At 39.2% G+C, this 23,824-nt stretch overlaps 1 protein-coding gene across 1 annotated transcript in view; it reads right to left on the bottom strand.

Moving 5' to 3' along the window:
• FANCD2 (FA complementation group D2) overlaps positions 1 to 22,676 on the bottom strand; it is a 64,141-nt gene extending 41,465 nt beyond the window's left edge. Inside the window, exons 1-13 of the mRNA XM_081105685.1 lie at positions 22,610 to 22,676; positions 20,733 to 20,873; positions 18,611 to 18,678; positions 18,338 to 18,441; positions 17,888 to 17,948; positions 13,443 to 13,495; positions 7,144 to 7,222; positions 4,396 to 4,520; positions 2,981 to 3,068; positions 2,157 to 2,261; positions 1,114 to 1,214; positions 654 to 762; positions 393 to 428 (exon numbers count right to left, since the gene is read on the bottom strand). Of these exons, the coding sequence (XP_080961811.1) occupies positions 393 to 428; positions 654 to 762; positions 1,114 to 1,214; positions 2,157 to 2,261; positions 2,981 to 3,068; positions 4,396 to 4,520; positions 7,144 to 7,222; positions 13,443 to 13,495; positions 17,888 to 17,948; positions 18,338 to 18,441; positions 18,611 to 18,678; positions 20,733 to 20,873; positions 22,610 to 22,673 (1,134 nt within the window). The 5' untranslated portion in view covers positions 22,674 to 22,676. The remainder of the gene's footprint in view (positions 1 to 392; positions 429 to 653; positions 763 to 1,113; positions 1,215 to 2,156; positions 2,262 to 2,980; positions 3,069 to 4,395; positions 4,521 to 7,143; positions 7,223 to 13,442; positions 13,496 to 17,887; positions 17,949 to 18,337; positions 18,442 to 18,610; positions 18,679 to 20,732; positions 20,874 to 22,609) is intronic.
• Positions 22,677 to 23,824: the final 1,148 nt, after the last annotated feature.

The raw sequence follows: 23,824 nt of genomic DNA, 5'->3' as shown, positions 1-23,824 counted from the left end.
AAACATGGAATGCCATTATCTTGACAATTCTATTTGGTGGGAGGGAAGACAATCGGACAGATACAGGGACCTGACTGATGATCCAGGTGACTCTAGTCTTCAACTCCTCAGCAGTAGGGACTTGGCTTCTTTGCAACTCACTATGCTTATTTGGAATGTTAACATTTTCTCTTATGGATATTTTAGGCTTAGTTTATTGCCAGAATAAATGAGCAGGAAAGACCATCTGGCAAGTCACCCACTCATATCATCTTCCCCAGACAGCTTGTTTTTATTAGAGCAGCTAGAGAAGGCATAGAAAGGATGACTGGAGGAAGCAAGAAAAAAAGGGAAAAAACACTAGCCAATTTCACTAATTTTAATACTTAAAATTCATAGTATGTTAACATTACCTTATGTTCAGACTCTGAGGCAATGTGTTCAATTGCCTAGAAAAACAAGGGTCACAAATATATTACAACACATTAGTATAATACTTCTCACTTTATTCAGCATGCCTTGTTCTCTTATTTGAGAACCAAGCAACCATCATATATCATTTCTTCCTGAATGACTTTTAAGACTTTTATTTCAATTTACCTTTACTTATATATCTATCACTAATTGCCACCCATTTTTTCCTTACTATTTAAAGTTTCAAAGAGCTCACTCACCTTAATCCAAGCATCAGAAATGGTTTTCTCATATCTAACAGCTGACTTTATTATGTCAAAAACAAGAAAAACACAGTCCTCATCACTGTTTTCTTGGTTTCCTGAAGAACTAAAGAAGCAGAAAGGGAATAAAATCATTCTTCCACTTAACAGAGAGGTACCTGGGTTCCTGTTTACTAGCCAAGTAGCCTGGAACAAATCACAACTTCATGTATAAATGGCTAATAAACTTGTACAGCAGTCTATCTGGGATTGATGTGAATAGCCAAGAGAATACACACACACACACACACACACACACACGACTTGAGAAAATGTACAGTAGTCCATGAGTATAATATTACTGCCATTCTTTATAGTTGTAAATATTAAGATGTACTCTCCTGGCTTCAGGATAAATGTCAGAAAACTTTCCTTGCTTATGTGAGAAAAAGGATGGTAATAGTCAATGAGCTTATACCGTGTTTGGCCTTTATTTTTCATCTTGCTTTGGGAAGCCAGAAACCATGGTGGCAAAATACAATGCTGCACATCCAACCTCTCCCGAAGCTCAGAAATTACCTGCAGAAAATAAATATTATCTATGTGTTCTGTTCGTGCATAGCAGACAGGCACAGACCACTCTCTCAAAGAAACTGTAACAATGTCCTGAAAGACTGAGGAAGTAGGATTATTAAATGTTAGACAAGGCATTTTGAAAAAGAGTTGATGAAAATAGCTAATACAAGTATAGTATGTCATACCCTTTAAAATCCCAGAACTTGGAGGTACTACACTGAAATAGCAAATATATCCTGTAGCAGCTTATATAGAGCAATAAATCTGGTCAATAGCTCCCCTTCATACTATCTGGATTCATGAGCTTTATAAATTAGTTTGTACAGAAAAGAGCGATTAGAACCTATTAATTTAAATAATTTATCTTCATCTAGGTTAGTCTTGTATATATATCAATATATATACACACATATGTGTGTGTGTGTGTGTTTTAACTGATTTCAGAGAGGAAGGGAAAGAGAGAAACATCAATGAGAGAGAATCACTGACCGGCTGTCTCCTACATGCTCCCTACTGGGGAATGAGCCCAAAACATGGGCATGTGTCCTGACTAGGAATTGAACTGTGACCTTTTGGACTCATAGGTCGACGCTCAACCATTGACCCATGCCGGGCGGATTAGGTTAGTCTTTTTTTATTGCTGAATTTCATAAGAGCACCACTGCACTTCTCTGTACTCTCTAGGGCAGCAGTTCTCAACCTGTGGGTCGCGACCCCTTTGGCAGTCAAACGACCCTTTCACAGGGGTCACCTAAGACCATCCTGCACATCAGATATTTACATTACGATTCATAACAGTAGCAACATTACAGTTAAGTAATAGCAAAAAAAATAATTTTATGGTTGGGTCACAACATGAGGAAGTTATTTAAAGGGCCAGAAGGTTGAGAACCACTGCTCTAGGGTCTAGCACCTATTAATGTTTGCTGGGAAATAATAGGGTACCTCAAGTGCATCCATGGCTGTTATGGAATGAAGAATGAACTTGATTATCACAGGTAAGTCCTTCAATTTGACAGATGAAAGCTTACTCATTACCAACTGGCGGACCTAATCATAAAAAACATGAAAACATTAAACATTTCAAATTAATACTTCAACTTAATACTGACTTGGTAGGTAAAATTAGAAAAATCACTTCTCTCACTCAGTTTTCTCACATGTAATTCAGGAAGAAAGATACCATGTTTTATTTTGTTCCAAATTATAAGCTTTCAATTGTTAACACCACAGTTCCTTGTGATAAATGTGTGCGATGTTATATTTTGAAGCCCGAATTTTCCACTGTCTAGAGCAGCGGTTCTCAACCTGTGGGTCACGACCCCTTTGGCGATCGAACGACACTTTCACAGGGGTCGCCTAAGACCATCCTGCATATCAGATATTTACATACGATTCATAGCAGTAGCAACATTACAGTTATGAAGTAGCAACAAAAATAATTTTATGGTTGGGTCACAACATGAGGAACTGTATTTAAAGGGCCAGAAGGTTGAGAACCACTAGTCTAGAGGAAAGTATAAACAATTGTTATTTCTATGGAGAGCAGTTTGTAAATATTCAAGCAACATAGATTACCACTAAAACTTACTGCTTAAAACATAGCAGTGAACCTCTCAGAGTATGACACATGAAATTCATTGAAAAAAACAAGAGATCAAATGTCATTCAATATTGTTTCAAAAGGAAATTGCCATTACATAGATTGCTCCCAAGTAATTACTAACTGACACTGGCTGTGGAAGGTGAGAGAGCAGAATCTTCCCTACCTTAGACAGGAGCTGCAGGTCAAGTCGGAGGCTGGAAAGGACATCCAGGATGGGTACAGTAAGTGAAGTATTCTCTGTTAGAAGGTCACTGTGAATGGTGGGAAAAAAAGTTGTGCAACTTTTAACAGAGCTGGGCAGATAACAACTTGGGAAAATCACTAGAGTATGGGAAGAAAGGATATTCTTACTTCCCATTAAGTTTGTTCATAGCATGTTTCATTAAAAATTGTTCTGATTAAAAAAATACGTGTTTATTATAAAAAATTCAAACAACAGAGTAGAAACAAGATGTCCTCCCTCAGCATTCCCACTACCCAAAACAAAGGAAACCCACTATTGAGTTTGGTACATATCCTTCCTCTGAAAAGGAAAAAGAAAATCTACAATTATAATGGCATGTGATAAATATGATAGACATATGTGCAGGGTGCTACAGGAACAAAAGGTAGAGAAGGACAGTGATAGAGTCTAAGAGAAGGCTACCCAAAAGAACAAGCTGGAATTAAGCAGCAAACTGGACAGTATAGTGCTATACCCAGAAGGAACATCCTGCCCAAAAGCACAAAGACAAGAAATCCCTGCACATTTTTGGAGGTAGCTTTGCAGACAGCTAGAGAAAAAGAAGTATTACAAACCAAATTTTTAAAAACGACTACTTCCAGGATAAGTGAAGTTGCATTAAAACAGAAACACTAGTCCTAGCTCATTTAGCTCAGTGGACAGAGTCAGCCTGTGGACTGAAGGGTCCCAGGTTTGATTCCTGTCAAGGGCACATGCCCAGGTTACAGGCTTGATCCCCAATGGGGGTTGTGCAAGAGGCAGCTGATCATTGATAGTTCTCTCTCTCTGTCTCTCCTTTTCCCTCTCTGAAATCAATAAAAATATATTTAAAAAACACACAAACTAGAAACACTATTACATAAGGATACTGTTCTCCTCTTAATTACTGCCCTAGCACAATTACTATTTTTCACATAAATGATAATAAGTAGTGAGTCTTGGAAAAGGATCAGATACAGCAATGTGCATTAGAATGAATCAATTAGGAACCAAAGAATGTAGATGTTTAATAAGCTTCACAAATGATTTGGATATGTACTCATGACTGAGAACCCCTGGGGTGGAGGAAATGCTAAGGAAACAAAGGGAACATGTTAAAATCTCCATAGACAGAATTTATATAACTAATCTTAAGCCAGAATGCATATTCACAATAGGTAGACCTTTAAAAGAAAGTAGATAGGTCTACTAAATATATACAAATTAGAAAAACAAGTCAAATCCCGCACCCTACTTACTGTAGGCAGGTATCCTCTTTTATACAAAAAAGAACACATTACTACTGTTTTCACACTGCAGTGATAAGACTCCCAGAGTGGAGCCTTGCTGAGAACGGCAACAAGGTGCTCACCCACCTGAGTTCTTTCCCCACATCTGCATGCTGAGAATCCCCTAGGATCTCAGGTAGGCTGGTGATGAAGTCATGCTGAAGGTGCACTGGAGCAATACTGATCAGCTGCATGATCTTGGTGGTGAGATCCTACAGTGGAGGATACTATTAGAATTGGAGCATATTACCAGGAATAGAGAAAAAGTTCCTACTCATGAAATGTACAGCTGGAATTATTTTGTGACAACTACACACACATTCAAGCTCGAAGCTAAATTTCAGAGATGAATGACCCAGAAATTTTCATACAAGGGATGGTAAATAGGAAAAAAAGTAGGGTGGATGGTTTATCTAACTGGTTTGTTATATATTTTATTTCATTTAATCTTCACAATAATTTCCATTTTTAAAATGTGGGGCTATGTGTTGCTCAATGATACACAGTAAATGACAGACCCCAAATTCCAGCCCAGGTGAAACTCCCTAAGCCATGTTCTTCCAAGTAAAGATTAAGCCTTGGAATATCTGACAAAAATTAACAGAATGATTTTAAGACTGTTGAAAAGAAATGGGCCTTAAGCACTATGCTCAAAATAAATTCAACTTCTGGATGAAAAAGTTGAAGAAATTAAACAAAAAAACAAGAACAAAAACAAAAAACAAACCAAAAAACCCTCACAGACACAGACAACAGTATGGTGATTATCAGAGGGAAAGGGGGGGTTAAGGGGAGGTAAAGAGGATATAGGGAGATAAATGGAGATGGAAGGAGACTCGACTTGGGGTGATGAACACACAATACAATATACAGATGATGTATTAGAGAAATGTACACCTGAAACCTATATAATTTTATTAACCACTAGTGGCCCGGTGTACAGATTTGTGCACCAATGGGGTCCCTTGGCCTGGCCTGCGCCCTCTCACAATCCAAGACCCCTTGGGGGATGTTGGATTGCTGGTTTCGGCCCGATCCCAGCAGGCCAGGCTGAGGGACCCCATCAGTGCACAAATACGTGCACCGGGCCGGTTCTAGTATGCATATAAGATGTTTAGTTAATCTCCCCCCGCCCCTCCAATTTATCAGTCTGTTCCATGTTTCTATGCCTGTGCATTGAGCATCTGCCCCCTAGTGGTCAGTGCACATTATGTCAAAAGGTCGAATGGTTGCTTAGGCTTTTATGTAGTCACCCCAATAAACTCAATACTGAGTTTTTTAAAAGTACAATCATATTAATTCAAATTCATTTGATCAATTATTAATGATGTTGAACATTTTTTTCTTACTCTTATTAAACATTTGTATTAGCTTTCTTGGGAATAACCTTTTATAATCTTAGCCTAGTTTTCAACTGACCATTTTTAGATTTTTCCTTTTTTTTTTTAATTTCAGAATCAGTCAATATTTTTCTCATTTGTCATGTTAATTCATGAGATATACTTGTGACAGAAAGTCACAAGATGTTTGACTTGTATTACTGGGTCAAATGGCACAACCACTTTTCACTTTGTGATTTTATTTATGATCTCTTCATGCATATCTAAAGATCACATGATACATGCAAAATTTACTTTCTGTATTTTTAATCTAAATTTTTAAAATTCAATAAAATAGAAGATAAATTTTCGTAAGGAAAAAACAAAAAAGATTCACCTTTATCAAGGTGCTTGATAACAAATAACATAACTACAAAACTTCCTGAAAATTTCAATTTTTAAAATATAATCCCCCCTCATCTCTGGTGGATGCCTAAAACCATGGATAGTAACAAACCCTATGTATACAATGATTTTTCTAGTACATACATACCTATGACAAAATTTAATTTATAAATTAGGCACAGTAAGAGACTATAATTTTAAAAGTTATATGCTTGGCCGGGTGGCTCAGTGGTTGAGTGTTGACCTATGAATCAGGAGGTCGTGGTTCAATTCCCAGTCAGGGCACACACCTGGGTTATGGGCTTGATCCCCAGTGATGGTGTGGAGGCAGCCGATTAATGATTCTCTCTTATCATTAATATTTCTATCTCTCCCTTTCCTTCCTCTCTCTGAAGTCAATTATAAAAAAAATTACGTGGTCTAGCTGGTGTTTCCCTCTCATCAGTGTTTCCATCTTTCTAAAATCAATAAAAAAATTATTTTTTAAAAAAGCAAAACTTGCCCTGACTGGTTTGGCTCAGTGGATAGAGTGTTGGCCTGCGGACTGAAAGGTACCAGGTTGGATTCCAGTCAAGGGCATGTACCTTGGTTGTGGGCACATCCCCAGTAGGAGGTGTGCAGAAGGCAGCTGATTGATATTTCTCTCTCATCGATGTTTCTAACTCTCTATCTCTCTCCCTTCCTCTCTGTAAAAAATCAATAAAATATATTTAAAAAAAAAAAGCAAAACTGCAGATAGGTGAAGACAACTGTATGTAATCAAATTAAAACATTTGCAGTGAAGTGCAGTGGTTTGGGATCCCATCGCTTTTGAGAATTAAAACACAGTAATTTATGTGCTTTGAAAAATTAAATTTCTTTCCAAATATTTAATTTAATAAATGATACCTAGCCATCATAAGTAAATTTCTTTTCTTTCTTTCTTTTTGAAAACGTAAAGGGTGAACTACCAAAAAATCTCAAAGCTGGAAAAAGTTAATGGATGAATTTAAAAATGTAAACTTTTCTATTTAGAAAGGGAAGAAAAGAAAACACTGCAAATTCCAAAAGTTTGGTTAAGTATTAAAAACACACACTCTAAATCTAAGACAGAAAAAGTCCAAAAGGCTACCTTGCCATCCACAACTCTGTCAAGCCATTTCAGTTGACTGATGATGAGTCGAGGCATGTTGATTCCATCACGGTTCATGCTGAAATGTTAGGATGAGAAGACAAGGAACTTGACCTTTCTGACTTATACAACAGTGAGCATTTCAGCCATTCAATTCAATTAACATTTACTTAACACTTATTATGCTTTGTGCACTATGACAGACACACATGTGATACAAAAAAACCATGATATATGCTTATATACCTTGAGAAAGATGTCAGGAAGAAGAGGCACTAACCATGTTAATCATGGCTATATCTGGAAAGGCTTACAGAGACAGAAGGGTCTCTCGTTTTTTTAAGATTTTACTATTTAAAGTATTACAGATAGTAGTACATGTGTCTCCTTTTTTTCCCCCCATTGACCTTCCCCCTGCCTTCCCTACCCCCCGGCACATGCCCTCACCCCACCTCCCCAGTGTCTTGTGTCCATTGGTTATGCTTACATGCATGCATACAAGTCCTTCAGTTGATCTCTTACCTCCCGCCCCCCAACACTCCCCAGACTTCCCACTGCAATTTGACAGTCTGTTCAATGCTTCTCTGCCTCTGTATCTATCCTTTTGTTCATCAGTTTATGTTATTATCCATAGATGAGTGAGATCATGTGGTGTTTTTCTTTCACTTCCTGGCTTATTTCACTTAGCATAATGCTCTCCAGTTCTGCTGCAAATGGTAAGAACTCCTTCTTTTTTATAGCAGCATAGTATTCCATTGCGTAGATGTACCACCATTTTTTAATCCACTCATCTGCTGATGGGCGTTTAGGCTGTTTCCATATCTTGGCTACTGTAAATTGTGCTGCTATGAAAATAGGGGTGCATATATCCTCTCTGATTGGTGTTTCTGTTTTCTTGGGATATATTTCTAGAAGTGGTATTACTGGGTCAAATGGCAGCTCCATTTTTAAATTTTTGAGGAAACGCCATACTGTTTTCCACAATGGCTGCAGCAGTCTGAATTCCCACCAGCAGTGAAGGAGGGTTGCTTTTTCTCCGCATCCTCTCCAGCACTTGTCATTTGTTGATTTGTTCATGATAGCCATTCTGACAGGTGTGAGGTGGTACCTCATTGTTGTTTTGATTTGCATCTCTCAGGTGATTAGTGACTATGAGCATATTTTCATGTGTTTCTTGGCTTTGTGAGTGTCCTCTTTCGAAAAGATTCTATTTAGGTCCTTTGCCCATTTTTTGATTGGATTGTTTATTTTCCTTTTGTTGAGTTGTCTGAGTTCCCTGTAAATGTTGGAGATTAAACCCTTATCGGAGATAACATTGGCAAATATGTTCTCCCATGCAGTGGGCTTTCTTGTTGTTTTGTTGGTTTCTTTTGCTGTGCAGAAGCTTTTTTTTTATGTAACCCCATTTGTTTATTTTCTTGTTTTTTAAAAAATATGTTTATATATTTTTATTGATTTTGGAGAGGGAGAGGGAGAGAGACAGAAACATCAGTGATGAAAGAGAATCATTGGTTGGCTGTCTCCTGCATACCCCCCTACTGGGGATTGAACCCACAACCTGGACATGTGCAGAATTGAACTGCGACCTACTGGTTCATAGGTCAATGCTCAACCACTGAGGCCTTAAAATAATCCTATATAATAAAGAGGTAATATGCAAATTGACCCTCACATCACAAGATGGCCACCCCCCACACTGTCACAAGATGGCTAGCAGGGGAGCAGTTAGGCATCAATCAGGCCAGCAGGAGAGTGGTTAGGGGGCAATCAGGCAGGCAGGCTACCGAGTGGTTAGGAGCCAGGAGTCCCGGATTGTGAGAGGGATGTCTGACTCTGGCAGTCGGATATCCCCCGAGGGGTCCCAGAGTGGAGAGAGTGTAGGGCACAAATTTCATGCACCAGGCCTCTAGTGTAAACAATAAAAATAAAAAAAATAAAAGTAATAAACTTTAACAAATTGAATAAGACGAGTATTTTCAAAAGGTTAAAACTACATCAATGTGGTGAGTAACGAAAAAGGTAAGAATATACTGCTATAAAAACATGGCAGGTCAAATTAGATTGTTTGTGTAAGTATTGAAAACCACTTATGGATGAAAAATGTTGGCTCAGTTATTATTTCCCCCAAAACAACAGTCTCTACCTTCCTCCCAAGCTACTTACTATATCTAAAGTTTTGGAACACCTTCAGTCCATTTTCTGAACAGCATTCTCAGTCTTTGTTTATTACAGTCAAATTTAACTGCTGAAAAAGACTAAGGCAAGACATAAAGCATCTAATGCAGTGGTTCTCAACCTTCCTAATGCCGCGACCCTTTAATACAGTTCCTCATGTTATGGTGACCCCCAATTTCATTGTTACAAATTGAACATAATTAAAGCATAGTGATTAATCACAAAAACAATGTGTAATTATATATGTTTTCCGATGGTCTTAGGAGACCCCTGTGATAGGGTCGTTCAAGCCCCAAAGGAGTCGCAACCCACAGGTTGAGAACCACTGATCTAATGTGAGCCATCCAGGCAAAGCATGAATTTTTAAGTGTAAGCCTTCAAGCTTATTATCATTATACTAGAGGCCTGATCACAAAATTCGTGCACTGGGGTTGGGGGGGTGGGTAGTCCCTCAGCCTGGCCTGTGCCCTCTTGCAGTCCAGGAAGCCCTCAGGGGATACCCGAATGACAGCTTAGGCCTGCTACCCACAGCCTACTGGTCATTACACCATTTAGTCGATTTGCATATTAGCCTTTTATTATATACTAGAGTCCCGGTGCACAAAAATTTGTGCACTTGGGGGGCGTCTCTCAGCCCAGCCTCTGCCCTCTCGCAGTCTGGGACCCCTCGAGGGATGTCCACCTGCTGGCTTAGGCCCGCTCCCCGGAGGATCAGGCCTCAGCTGACAGTCAGACATCCCTCTGGCAGCCTGGGAGCCCTCAGGGGATGTCCACTTGCCAGCAGGGAGCAGGCCTAAGCTGCAGTCGGACATCCTTAGCGCTGCTGAAGAGGCAGGAGAGGCTCCCGCCACCACCGCTATGCTGGCAACCATCAGCCTGGCTTGTGGCTGAGCAGAGTTCCCCGTCTGGGAGCGCACTGACCACCAGGGGGCAGCTCCTGCATTGAGCGTCTGACCCCTGGTGGTCAATGTGTGTCAGAGTGACCAGTGATTCCCAGTCATTCTGCTGTTAGGGTCAATTTGCATATTACCCTTTTATTACATAGAATAGAGGCCTGGTGCACGGGTGGGGGCCGGTTGATTTGCCCTGAAGGGTGTCCTGGATCAGAGTAGGGGTCCCCACTGGGGTGCCAGGCCAGCCTGGGTGAGGGGCTGATGGCTGTTTGCAGGCTGGTCAAGCCCCCCAGTGGGGACCCTCACCCCATGGGGGCTTGGCCAGCCTGGTTGAGGGGCTGTGGGCTGTTTTCAGGCTGGTCACAGCCCCTTCAGGATGGGGGCTCCCACTGGGGTACCTGGCCAGCCTGGGTGAGGGCTGATGGCCGTTTTCAGGCTGGCCACGGCGGCAGGCTGGAAGCAGGTATCTGGGATTTATTTATCTTCTATAATTGAAACTTTGTAGCCTTCAGCGGAGCTCAGGGCCGGCAGGGCAGGCTGGAAACTTGGCTTCCTCCATTGCCAGGGGCAACGCTCCAGCTCCATGGCCGCCGCCATCTTAGTTGGGTTAAGTTGCATATTTGCTCCTGATTGGCTAGTGGGCGTGGCTGGTGGGTTTAGCAGAGGTACGGTCGATTTACATCTTTCTCTTTTATTAGATTAGACTACTGGCCCAGTGCACGAATCTGTGCACATTGAAAGGAAATTAATGAGAAGAATTATTTTAATATTGCTATTCATCCTTTCTCTATACTAGAAGTGTCTATCAAGTTCACAATCAACAATAACAGATTAAAAACATGTATGCAATTGGCGCCAGTAAGAGCTTTATATATATTGTGCATGTGCAAGTCAACTTAACCTTTTATAGATGTGGAACAAACTTGCTTAATTAGACCTGCTTTCTGATTTAGCTAAACTTTATCCAGCCCAGTGAAGCACCCCGACGTCTCTTCAGGTAATTGTCATCTACACAGCAGTACAGTGGGGCCTTGACTTACGAGTGTCCCGACTAACGAGTTTTTTGAGATACGAGCCATCTCTCGGCCGATTTTTTGCTTTGAGTTGCGAGCTAAAATTCGGGTTACGAGCCAGCTTCAGATACCCCACCGCTAGTTGGCGCAGCGAATGTCACAGTGAACGCCACAACATCAGCCCAGCATCACGTGTCTCACTCGTTCACTTTTTGATTTGACATACAAGTAATTTGAGTTACGAGCTCCGTCACGGAATGAATTAAACTCGTAAGTCAAGGCCCCACTGTAAATATCAATACAAAGCAGATTATTATTGTAGATCACGCAGGGAGAACAAAGGGTAAAATATTTAACTGCAGCAGTGTTTGACTATATTCTGCACAGTGAGAAAACCTGAAGTCATTTTCAAGGTCCACCATTTCTTACTTCTTTTCAGTCAGATGAAGTTTCTGAGCTTTCTAAATCTTTGTTTTCTGGCTAATGAAAAGAAAATAGGATTCCACCAAGTCTCCTATCTACCTACTCCAGGACTTCTGTGAGGATCAAATGAGATGAGGCATGGGAAAATGCTTCATAGACATTTGGTTAAAATGTAAAATGTTTCCACCTGGCTATAAAGCAAGTCATGTTCCTGGGCTGAAGCAACTGCAAGGAGGCTAGTCGCTAGGGAGAGGAAGCTGGGTGTTGCTTTGTGATGTCATTATCCGGATGGGCACTTAGCATATTACCCTTTTATATATATAGAAGATATAAATCCCTGAAAAAACACATATGAAGGAGAAAATAAAAATGACATATAATCCTGTCATCCCAGATATGCCCACTATTGATATGCTTATGTATTATGTTTCTATGTTTGTGTATGTGGGGATGTATCTAAGAAAAAAACAAGAACAAAAAACATCCCTGGCTGGTGTGGCTCAGTTGGTTGAGCATTGTCCCATGCATTGAAAGGTTGCTGGTTCAATTACCTGTCAGGATATATGCCCAGGTTTCGGGTTCAATCCCAAGTGGGGGTTGGGGGTGGGAGGCAACCTATTGATGTTTCTCTCTCCCTCTCCCTTCCTCTCTCTAAAATCAGTAGACATATTTAAAAAAATACTAGGCTGAACTATAAATACTGATTTGTAACCTGACATTTTGCTAATTAATGCACAGTATTAAATAGTCCTCTTTATAAGTTTTTAATGTCCACATGATATTCTGTGTGGATGTACCTAATTTACTTAACCAATCTCTTATAGTTGAACATCTCAGTTATTTATAATTTCTTGTTACTTTAAACACTAAATCTTATTACTACTTTCATTCACAAGTTTTATTTTAAGGTAAATTAGAAGACACGTTTGATCATGAAAGGGTGTGTAAAATCTAAGGTTTTGATACATACAATCTACTATCCTTCAGAATGACTGAACCAATTGATATGTTCATCAGCAATGTCTGAGCTTGCCTGTGAATTATACTCAATAGGGAAGATCCTTTGAGAACGGAAAGTGTATTTACTGTTTTAAATTTGTGTCTTTGATTAAAGAAATTGAACATTTTAAAAAAGGTCTGATGCTCTTATGTTTCTTCTTTATGAACTGTATGTTCATGACCTTTATCTACTTTTCTATTAGGCTGCTCATTTTTCTAAGTAAAAAAAAAAATTTTTTTTAAATGTACACTATAAAATTGAAAAGGTAAAGAATAGTATTCAGGGAATATCTGACTCCAGCCAACTGGCTCCCTTCCTTGGAGATAACTACTATTACCAGTTTATTGTGTATTTTTCTGGCACTATTAGTCAAATAAATAGGTGGAAATTTTTTTTACTGATTTTAAAAACAATCCTCATGCAAGGATATGTTTTTCATTGATTCTAGAGAGACAGTAAGGGAGGATCGAGAGAAACATTGATGTGAGAGAGAACCACTGATCAGTTGCCTACTGTGGATTGAACCCAAAACCTGGTTTGTGCCCTGACTGGGAACTGAACCCGAGACCCTTTGGTGCACAGGACAATGCTTCAACCACTTTGTGGTACCTGCCCAGACTAAGTAGGTGAAATTTCAAAGAAAGACAACCCAATAAATCTTAGTAGTTATTTAAGAATATGGCATCAAGATAAATATGACCTTCAAAGAAATCAATGATATTTCAGAGTAATCTTTTCAGAGAGAAATTTAAGTACACCAGGGTAATTTAAAAATTCCAGAATAACTCCACTTACCTTTCAAAAAGAAATTCTGGCAACTTTTCAAATAAGGTTTTGATAATGGCAGGCTGGAAAAAAAAAGACACAGGGAGTTAGGGAATGGTCTTGAAATACACAACAGAAATGTATAATTAGTCATAATTCTCTTGGAGGAAGAACCCCTGCTATAATGAAATCCTATTTTTTTTTTAATGAGCACTTTATTTTTATTTATTTATTTATTTATTTATTTATAATCCTCACCCGCTCACCAAGGATATTTTTCCATTGGTTTTTAGGAAAAGTGGGAAAAACATCGATGTGAGAGAAATACACTGATTGGTTGCCTCCTGCATGGGCCGGGGCAGAGCCTAAAACCAAGGTACTTGCCCTTGACCAGAATTGAACCTGGGATCTTTTGGTCCACAGGCTGATGCTCCCTTCTTCTGAGTCAAACCCGACAGGGCTAAAATCCTCTTATTATTAGAATGTCCACATGAATATTGCCTGTATTTTGAATATAAGCTGTTGGAACACAAAGACTTATCAATAATTTATCTTCTGAAACACTGCAAAATATCTATCAAAACAATATTAAAATAATCAGATAATAAAAAAGATCAGCCCTGGCCAGGTGGTTCAGTTGGTTGGAGCTGTTGTACACACACAAAAAGGTTGCAGGCTTGGTCCCCAGTCAGGGCACGTATGGAAGGAGAGGCAATGGATCAATCTTTATCTCTCTAAAATCAATAAAAACATATCCTCCGGTGAGGATTTAAAAGAAAAATTCATTACATATGATGAACCCATGAAATGAAGACTTTAAAGATTATCAAATAGGTTGCAAGATTTCTTTTCAGAGAAACAATAGGGCTTGGCTCTTAAATTTAAACTAACTAAATTATAGTTAAGATTTCCAATGAAGCCCTAGCTGGATAGCTCAGTTGGTTAGAGGATCATTCTGATACGCTAAGGTTGCAGTTTCAATCTTTGGTCAGGGCACATACAAGAATCAACCAGTGAATGCATAAAAAAGGGGAACAACAATTTGATGTTTCTCTCTCTTTCTCTCTCCCCCGCCCCCACTTCCTCTTTCCCAAATCAATAAAAAATTTAAAAAAAGAAAGATTTCCAATGAAAAGGAAAAGATAACAGTGGGAAAGAAAAATAGAAAAGATGGAAGATGGGATGGGAGGGAGACTTTTCATTGTATACATGGTTTTATAATTTGAGATGTTTAAACCATATCAATGTATTGTCTACTCAATAAATTAAACAATAAAGGGAATAATGGCCCAGCAAGAGATGAAGACCTGAAATTATGCAAGAGGATGAGGACTTACATATTTATCCAGTAAAAACTTGACTTAACATTTTCTATGTCCTCACCCAGTTCTAGGCTCTGGGGATCAATAGTGAAAAAGACAATATCCCTGCCTTTAAAAAGCTTATAATAGAGATTAAAAGTGACGGCAGAGTAGGAGGATGCTGCATGGACATGCTCCCAGGAACAAGCTGGAATTACAACTGAAATACAGAAAGGCTTCCTGAATAATCAATGGAAAACTCACAGGAGAGAACCCTGATACCCAAGGACCAAAGGTGGAGACCGCATAGAGACTGGTTGGAGGGGTGGAGGAGCGAAAGGGCTGGCCAGGCACCCATAGATGCATAGATGGCAACTGAAGTCCCAGAGAGATATCTCAGCTGTGTGTGTGGGGGGGGGGAGGAGGGGGCAGGGGGGGTAGAGGGTGTGTGTGCCACTGAAAACTCTGGGATCTAATCCTGAAGCTGGGCTCCCCAGCAGAGAGCACAAAACTGAGGAGGGTACCCACACAACATCTAGCTGTGAAAAGCAGTGGGGTGCTGTCTGCCAGGGAGTGGCAGTTGAAAGTTTGGGCACCCTCTTAAAGGGCCAACACACAAAAATTCCCTGTGGAGCCATGCACCCTCTGCTCTGGCAAAGGAAGGGTAAAGTGGACTGGAGCTGTGAGAGTACAACCCAGGACTGGTGACTCAGGGGATAGAGCTCAGAAGGCAGACACCTCAAGTTTTCTGGGCTGAGTCATTCCTTCACACAGAGGACATCTTTCCCACATAGTCATTTCCCTTGCCTGGGGGGAAGACACATCCTATTGGAAAACACCTTGCCCTGAGGCCATTTAAGAGACTAAAAGTAACAATTAGTCTCCAGGTATAAGCAACTGCTCGACCCTGTAGAAAAAACTCTTGCAACCGAGGCAATTCAAGTTGAAATCCTATTAGTCTGTAGACCAGCAGTTCTCAACCTGTGGGGGTCGAACGACCCTTTCACAGGGGTCGCCTAAGACCATTGGAAAACACACATATAATTACATATCGTTTTTGTGATTAATTACTATGCTTTAATTATGTTCAATTTGTAACAATGAAATTGGAGGTCACCACAACATGAGGAACTGTATTAAAGGGTCGCGGCATTAGGAAGATTGAGAACCACTGCTGTAGACAGAGGCCATCTCTGGAGGTTTTGAGTCTTTGCCTGATCCAATTAGTCAGAAATTGTCCTGCACTAGAGATTGAGAGGTATAGAAGATCTACCTAAAACATAGTCACAAACCCAAACAGACAACCAAAATGAGGAAACAAAGAAACAATCCCCAAATGAAAGAATTAGCAAATTCTCCAGAAGAGGAGGTAAATGAAGCAAAGATAAGAAATTTTTCTGAAACAGAGTTCAGGGTAATGATGTTAAAAATGCTCAACGGTATGAAAAAAGATATAGTAACTATGAAAAAAGAACAGTGTGAGATAAAAAATGACATAATACAAATAAAGAACACACTGGAAGGAATACACAGCAGATTAGGGGAAGCTGAGGATTGAATCAGTGAATTAGAAGACAGAGTTGAAAATATCACTCAGAGAACCAAAAAGAAAAAACAATTAAAAAACAGGAGAACAGCTTAAGGGAGCTACAGGAAAATGTGAAACTTAACAATATTAGAATAGTAGGTGTGCCAGAAGAGGCAGAAAGGGAGAAAGGAATAGAGAAGGTGTTTGAAAAAATAATGGTAGAAAACTTCCCTAACCTGGTTAAGGAAAAAGTCACACAAGTTCAGGAGGCACAGAGAAACCCAAACAAGAAGAACCCAAACAGACCCACACCCAGACACATCATAATTAAAATGCCAAAAATTAAAGACAAGGAGAGAATCTTAAAGGCAGCAAGAGCAAAGAAAACTGTTACCTACAAAGGAGTTCCCATAAGGCTGACACCTGATTTCGCATCAGAAACTCTACAGGCCAGAAGGGAATGGCATGAAGTACTCAAGATAATGGAAAGCAAGAATCTGAGACAAAGATTACTATATCCAGCAAGACAATAATTCAAAATAGTCAAATAAAGAACTTCCCAGACAATAAAAAAAGGCTAAAGGAGTTCATTACCACCAAGCCAGCATTATAAGAAATGCTAAAGGGATTGCTGAGAAGAAGAAACAGAGAGAGAAACCTAGCCACACAGAATTAAGGCTATAAATAAGTACCTCTCAATAACCCTAAATGTAAATGGATTAAATGCTCCAATCAAAAGGTGTAGGGGGCAGATGAATGGATACAAAAACATGACCCAACTATATGCTTCTACAAGAGACCCACCTCAAAACAAGACACACATAGGATGAAAGTGAAGGGATGGAAAAAATTTTTCCATGGAAATGGAAAAGAAAAAAAAGCTGGAGTAGCAATACTTGTATCCAACAAAATACTTTAAAAGCATCATGCTAAGCGAAATAAGCAAGTTGGAGAAAGATAAACATCATATGATCTCACTCATTTGTGGAATATAATGAACAACATAAACTGATGAACAAAAATAGAGCCGGGGGGGGGGGGGAGGAGTATTCTAGAATATAATAGAGGTAATCCTGCTATTTTCAGATTTTTAGTATTTCCTACAACTTTTGCGATATCATACTATGTTAGTACAGTTTTGGTAATATTATTATACTTAAAATCCTTTTATTCTTGAAATATTAATGTTTATTGCATGTAATATTACAATAAGATTATTTTTTAAAAAAAAATAGACCACATGATGAAAAAAATAAATAAAATAAAATAAATAAAGGAGAGGAAAGGGCAAAATTAATTTAATAAACAAATTAATAGCTAAATGGGAGATGAATGACACAGATATGAACACGGTAGAGACATAGAAGGGTACTCAGGGCACACCGGATGAAACTTTTCCAAATAGAAAACAGGCCAAAGGAATAAATGAGACTTTGAAATGTATTGGGTTAATCAGCTCAGTCCAAAGACAAAGACACTGCCCTACCAGATGCATTTCAGCAACAGGGCTATGGTAAACTGCTGCAAACCCAAACACTCCCATTAAGCTTACTCTACCCTGTGTGCTCCAACCACTTATGCTTGGGCATACACCACAGATCACATCCAACAATGTTCACACACAAAAAAAAATGGCACAGTCTCACCTGTAATATGTCAATCCCCAGAAGCAATTTAATGAGGCTCTTAGAGTAAGATGTTCCCATGCTGTAAAAATAAATAAATTTGTTTTCTATTTTGTTTTCCTTGTTTTAATATGCTTCTTATTCTTTCTCCACAAAATCGGTTAATTATATAACCTTTATGGAGAAACTAATCTGGTAGATAAGAAATTCAGAACATCAGAAGATGGCTCTTAAGCCAGGGAAAAGTAGAGTTAAAATTTTATCAACACAAGTGAGAAACATTATAGAAAACACTCTGGTTCTTAGTCTCATAATTATAAACTTAATAATTTACAAGTCAGGATAAAACTCTGAGAAAAGAGAACGATAAATCAAAAGTGAAATTCCAAAAAATTGCATTTTGCACCCCCTCCCCCACCAGTTAGTATAACAGACTAAATTTCAGCACTGTTCCATGCTTCCTCTCCACACCTGGCTTCCTCATTCTGCAGACGTTCACAAGACAAAAGACAGTTTCTGAAAATGTCTTGATCCTCAATGTAAGACTCCAGACCATTAACAAATTCTTCTATTATCTTAATGAAATAAAAATAAAAAAAACACAGAGTAAGATTTTCAGTGTAACATTTGTTGTGGGTTAGCTAAAAATCATTCTAGCACATTCAACTTTATGCCAATGCCTTTAAATTTTCAATTCCAGAGTACTGCTGGCAAAAGTAAAAGTACAAGGGAGAAAATACATACTTTGGGATAAGAAGGATGTTTCCTCAGAGTCTGAAAGAGCTTTCTTTGGAAAACGATTTGATCCACAGCTACAATAAAAGAATAGCTGGTCACCAGAGTCTTTATTTTTATATATATATATATATATATATATACATATATATTTTATTGATTTTTCACAGAGAGGAAGGGAGAGGGATAGAGTCAGAAACATCGATGAGAGAGAAACATCGATCAGCTGCCTCCTGCACACCCCCCACCGGAAATGTGCCCACAACCAAGGCACATGCCCTTGACCGGAATCGAACCCGGGACCCTTGAGTCCACAGGCCAACGCTCTATCCACTGAGCCAAACCGGCCAGGGCTACCAGAGTCTTTAACCTCTCCTACCAGAGTTTACTTTCCTCAAGACCTAAGTTTCCTATCCGATGAAATGAATAAAGATATTTACAACCTAGCCCTTACCAGATGGCTCAGTTGGTTGGAGTGTTCTCCCATACACCAAGTGTGCAGGTTAGATCCCCAGTCAAGGTGCACATGGGAGGCAAGTGATTGATGCTTCCCTATCTAAAATCAATCTACCTATATAAAACCCTATTATACAAATAGACCAAACAACCAGTCGCTATGTCATAAGCTGACCACCAGGGGGTGTGTGCGTAACATGGTGGGCGTCTGCAGCAGGTGGCAGAGAGAATATGGCGGGCATTGGCCACAGGATAGTGGAACAAGTGAGCAGGGGCGTCAGACTAAGGCGGGGTGCGGATCACTGTCAGGGGGGCAAGCCTTTGGTGGTTACTGAAAATTCTTTGCTCCTGCGCACCACGGTCCTGCTGGGCACTCACACCTGTTGCCAGAGCCTGCATCTGCTGCTGGCGCCGGCCCTACACGTACCCACAGCTGGTGCCCAGCACCCTCCCAATTGCTCGGTGCTGTCAGTGGGTGCGAGCAGTGGCTTCGGCCCCAATCGCCCCTCAGGGCTTCTTCACCTCCTCCTGCTCCCCAGAGGCAATCAGGGCCTGCAGCCGCCTTTCGCACCTGCTGCCCGCAATGGCCCGCTCACACCCACTGCTGGCGCCAGAGCCACCACTCTTTTTATTATCTTCATCTAAGCATATGTTTTTACTAGGGGCCAGGAGCTGAGCATCAACCTATGAACTAGGAGGTCCCAGCTCAATTTCAGCTCAGGGCACATGCCTGGGTTGTGGGCTTGACCCCCAGTATGGGGAAAGCAGGAGGCAGCCAATCAATGATTTTCTCTCATCATTGATGTTTCTATCTCTCTCTCCCTCTCCCTTAAATAAAGAAAAAAGAAAAAAAGATATTTACAACCTATTTCAAAGCCAAATCTTCTAAACCCACAGTAAAACAAAGGCAGCTTTGACAGAGGATAGCTACTAAATGTTCTAAAAATGACATGCTGTAACCTCAGCAGGATGAAATAATCTATGCCCCCAAAGCAAGCCCTGACATGCTTATATGGATATTAGAGGCAAATTCTTGCACTCGCCTGTGTCCTCTTGCAGTCTAGGAGCCCTTGGGGGATGTCCAACTGATGGTCAATGTGCATATTAGCCTTTTACTATATAGTATATAAATTTTCTTCTAAAATTATTCTGACACAGATCTAATAGTTCTAAGGGTATTAATTTATTTTTTAAAATATATTTTATTGATTTTTTACAGAGAGGAAGGGAGAGGAATAGAGTCAGAAACATCGATGAGAGAGAAACATCGATCAGCTGCCTCCTGCACACCCCACACTGAGGATGTGCCCGCAACCAAGGTACATGCCCCTGACCGGAATCGAACCCTGGACCCTTCGGTCCGCAGGCCGACGCTCTATCCACTGAGCCAAACCGGTGTTGGCTAATTTATTTTTTTCATAAGAAAACACAAAGCAATACTATTATATAACAGTTTTCTAAAAAAGGGGCAGGGGGTCAGAAGTACTGCTGGCGCAGTTTTACTTAACATGTATTTATCAGGACCAAAGACTATAATAATATTCTCTAAAAAGCAATTTCAATTTTATCTTTGTCTCAAGATGAACCGTGCTCCCATTTCTAATCTTCATTCCTTTCTATTTAGAAAACCCATGATTCACTCTACCCAGAGAAAAGAGTTAGATTAAAATATCACCTAGCTGATTCTGACTCTCTCCTGTTTTAAGAATAATTCCTGATGTCTTAAGAAGCTTTATAAATGCACTGTCATTTTCTTCAACTTCATAATAAACATGTGTTTTCTTTGTCTTTTTGGAGGGTGGTTGCTTTCTGGCATCTGAAAATAGAAAATAGACACAAATTTCAAGATTGTGAAAAAAAATTAAGAATGTGACAAATAGTAAAACAAAGATAAAACTGTAAACCCTACAATAATAACCCTAAGAGGAAAGTTGATAGGTTCCTGAAGAATTATATTAGAATTGACAGTATAGTAAAATTTTATTTCTAACAATGGTCTAATAGTGGCTTCCAAACAAACAGAATAATCAATAAACATTAATTGTTCTCATCTACTGAGTTTTCATTAGAATAATTCAAAATGTGCCATTTCTAACAATAACCATGGAAAATGTTTCCACCCAAATTCTAAAGCAGTCAGGGTCTCTCAAGCTGATGTCTGCAAACCACTGCTCTAGAACCACTGGAAACCTTATTAAAAGCATATTCTTCGATCACATCCCAGAGTTTATGAAATAAAAATTTTGGGAATAGGGCCTGAGAATCTGAATTTTTAATAAGTTCTCTAGGTAATAATCCTGATGCACACCAAAGTTTGAGAACCAATTATCTTTATCTAGCTGCACGGGTAGAAGACTGGGTCAGATTCTCCTGCATCATATCTTTGAATACAAAGACCAGACTGGTTCCATCCCAAGGCTTTCAACCCATAAGAAGTAATAAAACATAATTAACAAACAAAACAAACAGGTTCTTGATGTTAAACATGATTACATACCTACTCTTCTCCCCTGATACAAGTTAGAATCGCCGTAATAGGGTAGTTGAGTGTAATAAATGGGAAAAACTACCAACTTCTTGTCGGAACTCTTGGGTCTGTCAATCACATTCTCACATGCACATAGTCTATTTCTTTGCCTCTGGTATGCTTTCTTTGATATGATGCCTTTCTTTATATATCACTATCAGAGCATTTATCTAGGCCATAACTTTTTTAAGGCATGAGACCATAAGTTTAAGGGTTGGGATTATATTGTATCTTTGTATCCCAGCACCTAGATAATGTATAATAGGTAAGCTCTATAATACTAACTCCTCTCTTATAGATGTGGAGACTGATACTCAAGAGACTGTAGGTATGCCCAAAGTCATACATGGAATCAGAGGCAGAAACTCAATCCCAAATCTCCTGATATAGATTCTGTGTGCTCTAGCCATTAAGCCTTGATGACTCCCAGCATTTGAAAATAGGAACATCGTATCTCTTTAAGTGCCTCACATGTTTTTTCATTTTATTAATTTTATTGGGGTGACTGGTTAATAAGAGTATATACGTTTCTAATGTACAATTCTATAAAACATCCTCTGTATATTGCATTGTGTACTCACCATCCAGTGAAGTCTCCTTCCGTCACCATATATTTGACCCCTTTTACTCTCTTCAACCTATCCCTAGCCTTATTTTCCCCTTTGATAGCCACCATACTGTTGTCTATGAGTTTTTGTTTGTTTTGTTTCATTTGTTGCTTTATATCCCACATGACTAAAATCATATGGTTCGTATGCTTTCAATATGACTTATTTCACTTAGCATACTCTCAAAATTCACTCAAGTTGTCACAAATGCAGTACCTTATCTTTTCTTATGGCTGTGTAGAAAGGAATGAAGATTAGAAATGGGAGCACCATTCAAACTACAGTTCTCTAACAGTCAAGAATCCATTATGATTGGATACAGATGTGGTATAAGGGAAACGTATTCAGCCATAAGAAAAGATGAAATACTGCTATACACATTTGCTATAGAAAATAAACAAATGAGTAGATACTTACCAGAGGCATTTTCTGTCAGGGTCTCTTTATCCTCAGATTTTGATAGTCGTCTTTTGGAAACCATGTTGACCAATTTTCTGCAGTTAAATTATTTTCTACAGCAAAATCAGAGAACAGAAGTGACCCTCTCAAAGCTATATAAATTGAGAGGTTAAAGCTATAGCTCAAAGAAAACCACTCTATTCAAAACTGAAGTGGTTCCAGTGTTTACACCAATGCTATCTAAATCCAGGTGTTGAGAAAATTTCAACCCCTCTATCTGGTCAATACATTCTTGCTTTCAAGACTTGTTTACCCAGTTGCCTTTTTAGCCACACCACTTCCCTCTTTTTAAAATCCTTACCAGAGGACACGTTTTTATTGATTTTTAGAGAGAAATATCAATCAATGTGAGAAACATCAATTGGTTGCCTCCCATATGCACCCAGACCGGGAATCGAATCCGAAACCTAAGTATGTGCCCTGACTTGCAATCAAACCTGAAACCTTTTGGTGTACAAGATAAGGCTCCAGTTAACTGAGGCACCTGGTCAGGGCCAGACCACTTCCCTCTTTTATTTTATTAACTTTATTGGGGTGACTGGTTAATGAAAGTATATTAAGTTTCTAATGTACAATTCTATAAAACATCTTTCTTGCTGAAGGACAAACCCACAGTTCTCTGACAGTCAAGATCCTTCATCTTCTACCCCCAAACTATACCTCTCCAATAATTTAATAATCCAACACTACACATTAGGGACTGTGCTAGGTGCTGGGGTTAAAATTATGAACCAGACATGATGCCTGACCTCAGAAGTTTATAGTATAGTAATGAATAGTCTTAACGTAATTATTTAACTACAGTCATGCCCTGCACAAGGATGTTTCAGATGACAGACCACATATACCACAGTGGTCCCATAAGATTATAATGGAGCTGAAAAATTCCTATTACCTGGTAACATAAAAGCTGTTGTAATGTCATAGCGTAACACATTACTCACACATCTGTAGTGATGTTAGTATAAACAAACCTACTATGCTGCCAGTTATAGAAAAGTATAGTGCACACAATTATGTACGGTATATAACAGTTGATAATGGTAATAAGCAGCTATGTTATTGGTTTATGTATTTATTATACTATAATTTTTTTTAAATATATTTTATTGATTTTTTACAGAGAGGAAGGGAGAGAGAGAGAGAGAGTTAGAAACATCGATGAGAGAAACA

The sequence above is a fragment of the Myotis nattereri genome, assembly GCF_964212035.1.
Source record: "Myotis nattereri genome assembly, chromosome: 14".
Lineage (NCBI taxonomy): Eukaryota > Metazoa > Chordata > Mammalia > Chiroptera > Vespertilionidae > Myotis > Myotis nattereri.
The sequence above is the reverse complement of the archived record's forward strand: the minus strand, read 5'-3'. Positions and strand labels throughout refer to the sequence as shown.